The following is a 12,777-nucleotide window of genomic DNA, read 5'->3' as shown; positions in this document are numbered from 1 at the left end:
GCTATGTAGGAAAACCAGGAAGTAAAAAAAATCGGTGGAATACGTTATTCTCAGAAAACGGCAATAGTCACTAAATGTGACTGTAAACGCGACTGGTTGTGGGTTCGATACCTACTCGAGGAAATGAAATATATATTTAAATTTATGTTTCTATTTCCCGCACTAGTGTCGTGACAATGCGCGGCGTTGAATTCCGCCGTCTTTACAATAGTTCCCTCTGCCTACCCTGCAGTGTTTGAGATAGAGCGTGAAGCTGATTTAATTTTAATTTTAGTATAGTTATGTACCATAATTATGTATGCAAAATTTTATTAAATTGGTATGATGAGTTGTGGCCTTATAATGACTTGTGGCCGCCCTGAAATTATTATTATACGATTATTTTCTTTCCGAGTAAACAATGTGCAAAAGTTCAAAAAACTTAACTTCAGGGCAACCAGTACTCGTCGACCGTACTATACAATAAGATTTTCATCAGATAGAGGATGTCATGCCAGTGGCTTCCTTGACCGCATGACGTGATCGGCCTTTTCCCGACTAAGTCTAATTAATCCCTCTATATCAGAAACTATGTTACGAAATGTGCCATATTTTTAAGTTAATAGGAGATTTTCTTATATGAAATAATTATAATTTCTTATAAGCCAAATTATTTCTATACATTTACATTAATTATAAAATGGTTTAAAAATTTATAAGGGTCATGGACATTCCGTTTCTCATTTTCCGCCAAATTTTGATTTTGCGTGTTGAGTTCTAGAACTCAACACCGTGCTTTAGCTCTCAGAGAGAAAAGAAAATAATTCACACCTACTCGGGAACATTCTTATATTGAATTAATAAATATTATGTTTAATAATAATTTTCTAATAGTTCTAATCTTATATGTAACTTATAGTTACTAATTTCGAGTGCGCTTGAAATTGAACCCATAATTGTCGCCTTTATAGTCGCTCTCCCACTGAGACAGAACAGCCTTACTCTATAAAAATACTACATTTTTAATTAAGCATAAAAAAATTGTATTCATATAATGCCAAATTATTAAATTTCGTTATATTTCACAAAAGAATTCCACCTCTGCCAGTGGGTTCTCCGTTTCCGCCTTAATTATGCAAGTTCCGGTAATACTGGTTCCAGTATATAATACCTTATAATCTTATTTGTACTGCCGCTCATATTCATTTTAGATGAGATAGGATTGTTACGAGTTATGTTTTGTTTTGGAGTAACCATCAATAATTAACTTATGGCATTCGAATTAGTAGTGTGGGTTCTGATCCTGTCATATGTATGAGAATTAATTTGTTAAGGTAGACATTAAAAAAAGGCGTATATAGTTATTTTTTTAACATAGTTTTATGCTGTATCTTTCAACATATTTGTGTTAAGGGTCGACTCACTTTGGTCAATTAAAATGTAGTCTAATTAATTAAAGATAATAAATAATATCATATAAAAAATAAAAAAAGATATGAGGTTATATATATATTTGTAATATAATACTGCCATATAATAAGTACTTTGTTAATATGCCATTTTCAAATACATTGTTGTTTCATTAAGTAGGTACCAAAACTTGCCCATATAAATTTAAATTGAAAGCTTTACAGAGTTAAGCTCAGTTGAACTCAGCTTTTATTATAATTAAACATACGTTGAAATTTAAATTATTTTACATTCTTGTAACATACAGATTACAGAATTAATAAAATTCACATGTATTGAGCAAGTACGAATATACATATTTAATATACAAATATATATGTATATACTGAATTGAACTTTACGACAAACCGTAAAACCTCAAATTTTATTCCTTTGTTCCAAAAATGAGTCTTAAAATTTCCGAATTTTGTCTAAAATACCCCAAAATTATATACTCGTAGAGGAAATCGCGGTTAGGCAGGATTTATAGCCTACGGTATTATTATGAAGTTAGCTGTCGCAGACAGCTGTTTGCCATAGCCTATGCGATACAGGAAGCCTTGTTATTTCATGTTAATCACTTTTTAAGTACGTGTAGGGAATTGTATGATTGTAGTTGTAAGTGGAGTAGACAGAGGGAACCTGGTAACCGAGTGTTGAGACACACCCTTCCCATTCACACTCTTCCATTCTCCATTTACCGCCGAATTCTGGATTCATTGCGTGATGAGTAGGAATGCAGCACTTATGTAGTCTTGTTACCAGAGCAAGGGAATGAAAATATTAAATTTTTCAACTTAGGCAATAAATAAAAAAAACACAATTTTATTCTATATTTGTGAGACTTAAATGCGGTTAAAGCAGCGCAATTGCAAATAAAAAAAGTTTGGAGACGTAGTGACTAGCGTAAAGTTAGAGAGTGCTTACTCTGTGAAATACAGATACATTTTTATTTTACATAGTATGTAAGGAAGCGAAATATGAGAAAAAAATATATACAATTCATTTTTATGATGAAGCTGTTTTTAAACTATAATCAGCAACAATCTTATTTTATGAGTTTAATGTAACATTTTCATATTAACTTATTATATGATTGTTACATTTATTTCACATGTATCTTTGTTTCATCAATTATTGTGTTATTATACAGTGATTGTAGGTACGATTCTCACTCGACGGAATGATTATATTTATTTTGTACGCCAATTTCTGGAGGGATTGCGTGTTTAGTGGCGGCACTCAACGCCGCCATTTGCCTGGGCACCAGAAAAATTATGTAAATATTAAATATTTATTTTCCCCTAGTGGGAATCGAATCCACAACCTGTCGCTTTTACAATCACACAGTTATACCCCTTCGCCACTACTGACCTCTAGCAAATATTTTTGTTTCTATAAAAAAAATTGTAAGAATAGGTAAGTACAAAGATTAAGTTAAATTAACCTTAAGTTAAGTTAACTAAAACACTTAACTACCCAAACAATCTATCACTTTATATAAGTACATTTAGGTCATACTACAATTAATTTTGAAAATTTATTACCACAAGTATGTATTTCTGTCACGGCATTGCGTGTTTTATGAAACAATGGAAATTACGTCGTTTGTTTTTTTATAATTATGTTAAAATTGTGTCACGTTGGAAGTGATTTTTTTGTCACGCTATAAAGGGCTGTTGGGTTTTGTTACTTTAAAAAAAATACTAACACGTCAAACATAAATATCATTTATTAGAAAGCGTATTTTAATATGTTGTATCCACGCATACGCTTTACTATATAATAGTAATATAGTAGAGTATAAATAATAGGGAAAGCGGATAAGAAATGCCTCTGACACTAGGTTATCTATGTCTACAGTGCTATATGCAGGATATAGGCGGTCGTGGCGTAGTGGGTAGCGTCTAACTGTAAATGTGACGGTTAGGGCTTCGATCCCTACTCTAATAATGATTATATTTATATTATTTTTCCGCTATGGTTGACAAATTGAGGTATTGATTTCCGCCTCTCAACGCATTGTAGCAAATTGGGCGGAAAGCGTAGAAGGAGTGTCTTAACACTACATTACTTCAGAAAATCCTTGCTCGAAAAGCTTGTATGCTGCACCCCGCAAACAATAAAGCAACGTAGGCAGAGGAAAGCGTAGTGTTATACTTCCACTTCCACTTTCCATCCAATTTTTGGCGGAACTAAACACCGTTCTTTGTCTTGTGTTATCAGAGCAAGAAAATAAAAATAATTACTCATTAGAATCGACCTCACTACCTATGCCAAATAATACACAATTTCAGTAAAAAAAATAACATTTGTTTAAATATTTAATTACTATAGAGTTCAATTTATTTACATCGGCGGTAATAAATATTGTATCAGCTTAAAATTACACTTCAGTTTGAACGGATATTTATTTAATAAAACAAATGTAGCACAGCTTCATGAAAAAGTAAAAATATTTAAAAGTGTATGATTAATAAATAACACTTGTTTATTGAAAAGTTAAGTTAATTTAAAAATAAACTTATTTCTATTAATTTATCTCTATGTTTTCGTTCGTTTTCGTTTTTCCGCCCTGATAGGCGGAGTATGGCGGTGAGTTCTTCCACTCAACAGTGTCTCTAATTCAAAGAGGAAAGTGTGATGCTAAAGTATGAATTAATCGCTTACAATTGGTTTGTAATTTTCGAGACATTCGAGACGTCTTGAGTGGCGGAACTCACGCAAAACGCAAAAAAATATTATGTGTTTTTCCAAAATCCTTTGTTGGTACCTAAAGAGAATTAAGTTCGTCTTCATATTTCTTAGAAAATACTAATTCTGGGTCGTATTTCTCCACGAGTTGCTGCCAGTAGTCCGGTTCGTTCCTTATTAAATGACGTATAACTCTCCGTACACTCTCCTTTTGTCCGTCTGTGCAACCGTCGCAACCCTGTTGCAATGCTTCGGTTATGTGGGCTGAAATTATTGATATTTTATATAAAAAACTAAATAAATTCCTTTCTTTCCTCTGTCTTGTTACCAGAACGAAGAAATGAAAATAAATCTATCCACAATTGGAACTCTCCGTTTTGCTATAGTGATTAATCTCTCTTATATAGACGATTCCTCATATGTTGTAATTTTTTTATAATTTTACATCGATCACACGATATTGTACGAGAGTAATCATTATTTAATATTATTTGTAATATCTACATAATAATAAGGAAAATAACACAAAATTGCTATAATGGAGAATAATCACTAATTTTAAATTCTAGCTTATCGTATTGTTTTTTAAAAACAAAAAATACTTGTGAAAGAATTATTTTGATACGTCTATTAGTTTTTGAGATATTGTCCTTTAAAGTAAGCGCGCGACGCGAGATTCCGTTGGGCCATAACCGACTCGTGTGACGTCACAGGTCTTGCAAAACTCGCTCGCTCAGTTCGTCTTCGTTCACTCGCAGTTCGCGCTCTTCCTTAGCTGGCGTTCCACCACAAATTTAGTTTCGTTTAATAAATAATATATAGGTATATTTTTAAAATCTTTTTTTTTTCACATACATAATGTAATAGCGAGCATTGTATTTTAAGATATTGAAGTTTTGATAGTATTTTGTCAAAAAAACAGTTCTATCCTGCTCGGTTTCATCGCGTGTTATACCAAAATCTTTAGCTTTGATTATTTTTATTGTAGTATCGATACTAGAAAGCTTCAATTTTTTCCAACAACACTTGACTTGGCTTGGGAGTTACCACAAACTTAATCAGTACTTTAATGGAGAGACTACTCAGAACTTTCATGGAGGCATACAGGAAAAAAAAAGGAGAGATCTGCATTAGATTTGCGGCCTTTTTAGATTTGCAGAAGGCCTTTAACTGTGTGCCTCGTGAATGTATTTGGAGGGCATTGCGATCCAATCCCTGAGGCCTATTTTGAGATTATCAGAGATATATACTACGATCCCGCTTTGCGATTCGCGATAGTTAGGACTGCTGTTGTCGACACCAAACCTTTTAGATCACAGTAGGGGGTTCACCAAGGCTCGGCTTTTAGTTCGTTCTTATTTATTGCTCGGTACTGTCACGGCTCACATCCAGGACCAGCCTCCATGGCTGATGATGTATGCCGATGACATTACACTCATTGAAGAGAAGCAACTAATGCTGGAGCGTAAAGTGAACCTCTGGAAGGGTGCGCTTGAGAACGGCAGAATACATAGCCTGAGGGAGCCCGGACTCGAGCAATGTCCTTATAGGTTCTGAGCCAGCCGTTAAGTTGGAAAAGTTTCAAGTATCTTGGATCCGTTATGCATGAGTCTGGAGGCATCGATCACGATGTCCATGGCTGGATAAGCGCTGCCTGGGTCAAATGGTGGGAGGTTATTGGTGTGGTCTGCGACCGCAGAATACCACCCAAGCTCAACGGGCTGATGTATAAGAGCATCATCTGACTGGTTCTATTATACGGCAGCGAATGTTGGCCAGCACTATCTCGGCACGCTGAGGAGCTTCACGTCACGGAAATGAAGATGCTGCGGTCTGACGCATTCGAGGTAGTCTTGGGGTCCATGACGTAGCGGATAAGCTCCAAGAGCGTGGCCTAAGATGGTATGGCAACGTTGCGCGCCGGCGTAGGAACTATGTCGGATGCAAGTTCCTTGGTATGTCTGTCCTGTACCTGGAGCTAGACCTCCGAACGCCCAAGAATGCGGTGTTTGGATGTCGTGATGCAGGACATGAGTGCCAATGGTCGAACCACTCAGGACGTTACAGATCGTGTAAAGTGGAGTAGGTTAGGCAGGAAGGCAGGCCCTGGCAACATACGCCGGGATTAATGCCAAGAAAAAGAAGACTCAGATGCAGTTGTTGAAGACTCGTCGCTTCGACGATGTAGCCCATTATAAATGCCATGTTATGTTTACAATCACCTCTGCTGGCAGCACAATCTTCGCAGATTACGTATAAACTTATTGCTTCTTTTCATTGCATTCTAAGCTGCAACAATATAGTTTAATACGTGCACGGTGTTCTGCTGTAATCTATATTTGGCAATACATACATAACCTACTCTTTTAACTTATACGTACGCAATAGCATCGTGACCATAACTCTCTCTTGCCGATCTTCAATAATCACAATAAAAATATTATTCAGATATACATATATAAAAATATTAAAAATCTACATTAAAAAAAATTGTGCATGCTCAACTTACTGCATGAATTTAGTTATATTATTATTATATTATTTTCACTTATAAAATAATCTTACTACTTTGAACTTGAATAAAAAGTTTGGTACTTTTAACGCAAATAGCGTTACCTACAATATGAAACTAGTTAGGTTGGGTTACATTACGGTTTTAAATAAACAATTTCAAATAAAATAACGTAAGATAGTTATTATCTATAACCCAAATTGACATAATATTACTAGTTAGACAACAAAACTTATCTTCGCATTTTTACTCCTCGCACTTCTGCGGCGACGAAATCACTATTTTCCGATAAATAATCGGCAACCATAAATCCATCTATTACAGGTAGGTTATCCGATTGACCTTTTTCGAGTCCTTCATCCATTTTAATTAATTGTATTAACACTAAACACAAGCGAGTAACAAACAAACAAAGTACTGCGCGAGATCTCCTATCACCGTTGGCGACTAGTGAGTTCTGCCAGACCTGTGACGTCACCGCCGGCCGCGGGACTCTTAGCGGCATTTGAAATTTTTGCAAACTTCAAATGCCTGTAAAATCATAACTACTTGGTTATTTTTAATGAAACAAAAACTAATGTATTGGTATACGTAAAAACTTTACTGTAACGAACTTTGAAGCATTATTTCATACCTATTACCATTCCTCATTAGGATAAGTATTGCTAAAGAAATTATTTTTATTATAATTTTAGCATTATATAATAATGAGGTATCGGGGCTACGTGGAGGGCTATAAACTATGGCGGAGAATAAAGAATGGATTTTGTTTTTATTATAAGTACTTTGGTTATACAAAGAGCAAAGGTTGATTTTACAACACTGACTGTTATATCTTCAAATAAGGAAAAAGATCAAAGAATCGAAGATCAGTAGATTTCTCCCAAAAGCGAAATCTAACTAATTTGTAAATCAATATTTTTCCTTATATGGAAAACTAGTGGACCCGGACGCGGCTACGCCTGCTTGAACTATAAGAATATTTTCGCGTCGGTCATACTCATACTATGCCGCCCGAAATGACCTAGGCGGTCATTTCGAATCAGTGACATCTCCTTAATTATTTATTAGAATTTTATACAGTAAACTATAATTTCAATCTAGATAAAATGCTAAAAGTGACTATTATATTTATTTTCATAAGGATGAATATCAAAACGTCGCGGTAACGGTTGCGTAGCGACGCGACGGTTGTTATTAACAGGGCAGAATAAATTGCATGTCAAATTAGAAAGTACTTTAAAATATATTAGTTTATATGTATAATGTAATGTTATATTAGCCTATAGCACTTCTGAAGAATGCAGCTTTCATACAAAACAAAAACAAAGTAAATCGGACCAGTAGATCCAGAGATCTTAGCGTTCAAACAAACAAACAAACTTTTCCGCTTTATTATATTAGTATAGATAAACACAATAAACAATCATCGCGTTCTGTCAGGTAAAAACGTCAATTTTTTGTTACAATAGCGTATATAGCGTGCATACTAACCGCACGTAGATGGATATACAGAGAAACACTAGTGTTAAGACAGTGTCTATACTCGCCGCTTTCCGATCTATTTTTAGAGATATTGTTTATTCTGGCGGAAGACGTGAAACTCAACGCCGTTCTATCTTTTTCCTAGAGCGACCAATTAATTTTTTTTCTTTCCCTCAAACGGAAATCGAATCCACAACCTCGATTAGTCTTAATTAAATAATTTTTATTATTATATTACAAAGGACTCACTTTTTAACTCTCTTCCCTCTGGCGTACATCTCCCCTTATCCAAAGTACACTTGATATAGGCTTGAAGTAACCTCTTGTTTGCTAACACCTCGTCTATGTTGACACTGTCCAATCTCTCAGAGTTTACTTGAGCCTTAGTTATTACGAGGCTTGCTACTAGGGTAGCAGCAGCTAATAGGAGTTGCATTCTGTATAACATATTTGTATCCTGTAGAACGTAAAAATTTTATATGAAAAGCTTTAGAAGTTTTTAATGATAATGATATGGTGGAATGATATTGTTGGAACTTGTTTGAATGATAGTATAATAATGGTAAATAGGTAAATCGTGGTCTTGAGGTCCGCTACTCAACACGTAATGCTTAGAGAATTCGGTGAAAGTGGAGTACAGAAGTCTATTAATGGAAACGGAGTCTCTTAACACTAAGTTTCCAGGTCTCCTCTGTGCCCCATATAAATCTATACATAATAGAAAACATTACAATTTAAATAAATATATATAAATTTATATTATTTTTTATTTATTTTTATTCTAGAAGCATAAGTATACCTTGATTTTAAGAAAATCTTAAATTAGGAGAAATTTAAGAATATATAAGATCGTTTTAAGTGTGTTAATACAGCGATATATCTAAACAAAAGTGTTAAAGCTAACATATGAATTGCTTTAATTATTTTAATACCCACTGTAGCCGCAGTGCGTCACTCTTAGTACAAAGTTTGCTGGGACTGCTATGTGAAGGTCAATTATTCACTTTAATTTGACAGATATTACACTCATTTAAATATTTAACAACTCGCTTTTACTTGCGGCTTCGCCTGTTCGTCCGAATGGGAATAATGAAGAGTTGTGTATGGTAAATGACACGTACTGAATGTCCGAACTATTATCGCAAGTATAATGGGTTCAATAGAAACGATGGACTAGTACTTCCTGAGATAAGTTTGTTTAACCAAACTTATTCTTCAGTTTTATGATATTATAGTATAGAAGTATATATTTTAATAGTATATTTTTTTTAAGCTTCACGTTAATATCCCGCAAAAGGCAAGGTAGGCAGAGGGAACCTCGGAACCTAGTATTAAGAAATTCTGTTTCTTATTAACACACTTCTGTTTCCCACTTTCCGACGATTTAGTAAGACATTGCGTGCTAAGTGATGGAACTCATCGTCGCTCTTTGCCTTGTTACCAGAACCAGGAACCTCCCCCCCCTCCCCCCCCCCCTTTCATACCATTTTTAAGTAATATTTAGATCATTCAAAAGAATGAGTTGCAAAAGTATATTTTTATAAAAAATGTTTGAGTTTGAATATGATAAAATGAACAAAATATCTTATTATAAATTATTCCATTTTGTTTCAGGTATGTTCTACAGAAAAAATATATACATAGCAAAAAAGATGGTAACGTATTTAGAATTTATAAAAGGGTTATACATAACATTTACATATATACGTATAATGAAGCCAGAGCTGTACTGGGACAACCTCTAACTGTAAAAGTAATGGCTATGGGTTCAGACCCTATTTAGGGTAAAAATTATATGTCAATTATTTTCTTATCCCATCTTTGATGAGACTAAACACAGCGTTAAGTTCTGCCACTTTACTACGCAATGTCTAGGACAAAAAAAAGAACTAGATTTTTTTAAACTTTTCACTCTACTGGGCTTATCTAATGTCAAACCATTTTTTACACACACGTAAAGCAATACAATAAAATATAAACTATTAACTCACGTTAAAACATAAATAGAAATCCTTTAATATTATTTAACACGAAGAACACTGTTCCCAGAACTAAGTCTGACTGTGCCTTTCCTCGGTCAGATTCTTTTTATATTTGTAAAGAAGATTTATTCATAGATTATTTACATTTAATTATTGAAATCACGCGACTCAGTTACTTTCAGTTATTTGTCTGATGTAACGAGGTTAGGTTTTTACACTTTTCTTTTTCTTTAATCCTTACGTATTATAATAATTGGTGGTGATAGTTGATCTCAGAGACGTCAATTAAGTTTAAACTAATATTTCAAACGAATACAATGTTTTCATTATTAATGATTCAATGTCATGTTAATAGATATGGCCGAGACACTACTTTCAATAATGCCATTAATATAATTTTAATACAATAGAAAATTAAGATGGATTCGATAAATAAACAATTTGTGGTTAAAACAAAAGTAGGTAATATTTTTATAAGCCTATAGTTAAATTTTAAAAAAGACTTTATTTACGATAACCAGACTTAACGCGGCGTTAATCTCCGTCTCTCAACAGTGAGTGTCTGAAAAAAAATGAGAATTGAGTGTCTTTACATAATTTTTACTCTGCTATATGCGGGATATATAGCGTGAAGCTAAAAAAATTAAAACATAAATAATTCCCGTTTGTTGTTAAAGCAATATTTCTATACGATTTACAATCCAGGTCAGCCAGAAGGATTAGAATAGATCCTCGGGGGTTTAGTACAAATAAATCCTCGAGAAAACTCTTAATAAAACATCCCATAGCGGCAAGTATCTATAGCCTGCAGAATATGGGTATATGTTCCTCCTATTCACGGAAAAACTAATGGTGGCTATACATTGGAAAAAGCTTATTTTACGACTTAGGAAATACTTAATGTAGGTACATAAGGAGTTTATTTGGAATGTATGGAAAAATGTTTCTTTTTATATTTTTTTATAAAAAAGTTATTAATTTTGTCTTTTTATTCTCATGTGTAGTGCCCTGGAGTGAGAAAATCGGATATATTGACGTTTTATTTAGCTTGATTTCGTTGTAGGTCTAGTCATTGAAATATTAGCCCATTCCTGTTCCCGACTGCTAAGAAGGGTTATTTAGTGATTGACTTGAAATTTGGTATATATCTTTAGTTTTGAAGCAGCCGCAATATCTAGATTACTAATCTAAGATGGCGGCTGTTAAGACATTCCGAAACCCCACTTTCCGCCGAATTCTAGAGGCACTGCCTGTTAAGTGGCAGAATTCAACGCCGCACATTGACATAAGACGGAGAAATCAAAATATTAAATATTTTACTTCCTGGAGTGAGAATCGAACTCACAACCTGTCACGTTTACAGTCCCATTGAAGTTGTATATTTATATTATTGTGAAATAAAAAATACAGTTTCTTTTGTTTTTTCAAATATAAACCCGCAGTTATACCTAAACAAACATTACAAGTAACATATTTTTACTATACTCCTATACTCAAAGAAGAATAGTGGCGATCCCCTCACATGACAGGAGTGCCCTTGTTTCCGGATTTACGGCAATACGCTTTCAGAAGGCCGTGTTGATATTATTTTTTGATAAGTTTTCTATTGAATTTGGGTTTTTGGTTTGTTTGTAGTAGATAATTATATATATATTTTTTCTTTTTTGTGTTTTTTGTATGTTGTAATTATTATCTCATAGTTGTTGATACAATTCTTATTACGGTGGTGGCATGAAATATTTAAAAGCTAAATCAAAGATAACCTAACAGAATGTGTTGACACTACGTACTTTAATAACCTTGGTAAATCAAAGTGTTATTTCACACCTAGGAAAGAAACATTTCTTTTTACTAACTCTATATAAATTAAAAATAACTGGATTTTAATCTGCTCCTCTTGCAAACCAATGGACTCGAAGAGTTTTCTAAAAGAAAAAGAGAAAAGTAAGATATATTTCTCTAGGAACTTACTAAATGTGGGAGGTTTAGAAAGTCCGAAAACTACTTCTACGTTAAAGTAATTTATACAAAATAAGATTTTATACTAACAAAGTTGTACCGCTCTCGTCCCACAGGAGGCAAGTTTCAGTGTAACAAGAATAAGGATTCATTCGTTAATTTTGCAAAGGCTAATTTTACTTTATGATGATTACAAATATTTATAAGGGAAGTAAAGTACGACTAACAGAGATATTTATTTATCAACATTTCAGTAGAAACGGAATATTCGCTTCGATTTTTTTGTTGACTTAGCTCAATTAGAGGATATAGAGGAATAAGTCACTAGGATCTCAGCTTTTCCCCCAAATTATTTTTAATTGCGTGTTAAACAACGGAACTGAACACCGCAAAATGTTTATACTTAGGTATAGGTATTGTATTTGTCGAAACCTTCGTTTACTAATATTAAACTTCGTTTTCCCAATTTTTATAATCTACAGTGAACCAGTTTCATAAAGATATAGTCATAACATTATCATTTATTACTATTACCTTTAAGCTCGTTAAAGTATATCGTGACCGCAATCATATTTACAAAGGAACTAAAAGTAGAAAAAAATATACTTTTCTTTTAAATTTCACACTGTATCCTGAACATAGTAGGGTAGGGTAGGGAACCTGTGAACTTAAGCTAAAAAGTTGGGAGCGTATAACCTATGCGCTAGACAACGTCGT

The 12,777-nt window shown here is 33.7% G+C and overlaps 2 protein-coding genes across 7 annotated transcripts in view; one reads left to right on the top strand and one right to left on the bottom strand.

Moving 5' to 3' along the window:
- The window catches only part of Trpm (transient receptor potential cation channel, subfamily M), a 177,345-nt gene that overhangs the window by 62,609 nt on the left and 101,959 nt on the right, over positions 1-12,777 (top strand). The gene's annotated exons all lie outside the window — the stretch shown is intronic.
- LOC146532242 (allergen Tha p 1-like) lies at positions 3,994-10,242 on the bottom strand. The gene is made up of 3 exons (XM_085197319.1): positions 10,111-10,242; positions 8,369-8,576; positions 3,994-4,386 (listed from the first exon to the last, which is right to left on the bottom strand). The coding sequence occupies exons 2-3, from the start codon at positions 8,565-8,567 to the stop codon at positions 4,202-4,204; spliced, it is 384 nt and encodes a 127-aa protein (XP_085053445.1). The 5' UTR covers positions 8,568-8,576; positions 10,111-10,242; the 3' UTR covers positions 3,994-4,201.

This window comes from Heliconius melpomene, chromosome 14, assembly GCF_056956725.1.
Source record: "Heliconius melpomene rosina isolate 202511_hmr_F chromosome 14, ASM5695672v1, whole genome shotgun sequence".
NCBI lineage: Eukaryota > Metazoa > Arthropoda > Insecta > Lepidoptera > Nymphalidae > Heliconius > Heliconius melpomene.
The sequence above is the reverse complement of the archived record's forward strand: the minus strand, read 5'-3'. Positions and strand labels throughout refer to the sequence as shown.

What these genes read in the sequence shown, in the direction of transcription:
- LOC146532242 (XM_085197319.1), bottom strand. Translation starts at nt 8,567, where the DNA reads ATGTTATACAGAATGCAACTCCTATTAGCTGCTGCTACCCTAGTAGCA. An exon ending in AGAGGGAAGAGAGTTAAAAA is followed by an intron (nt 4,387 to 8,368) that starts GTGAGTCCTTTG and finishes CAATAATTTCAG; the next exon opens with CCCACATAACCGAAGCATTG.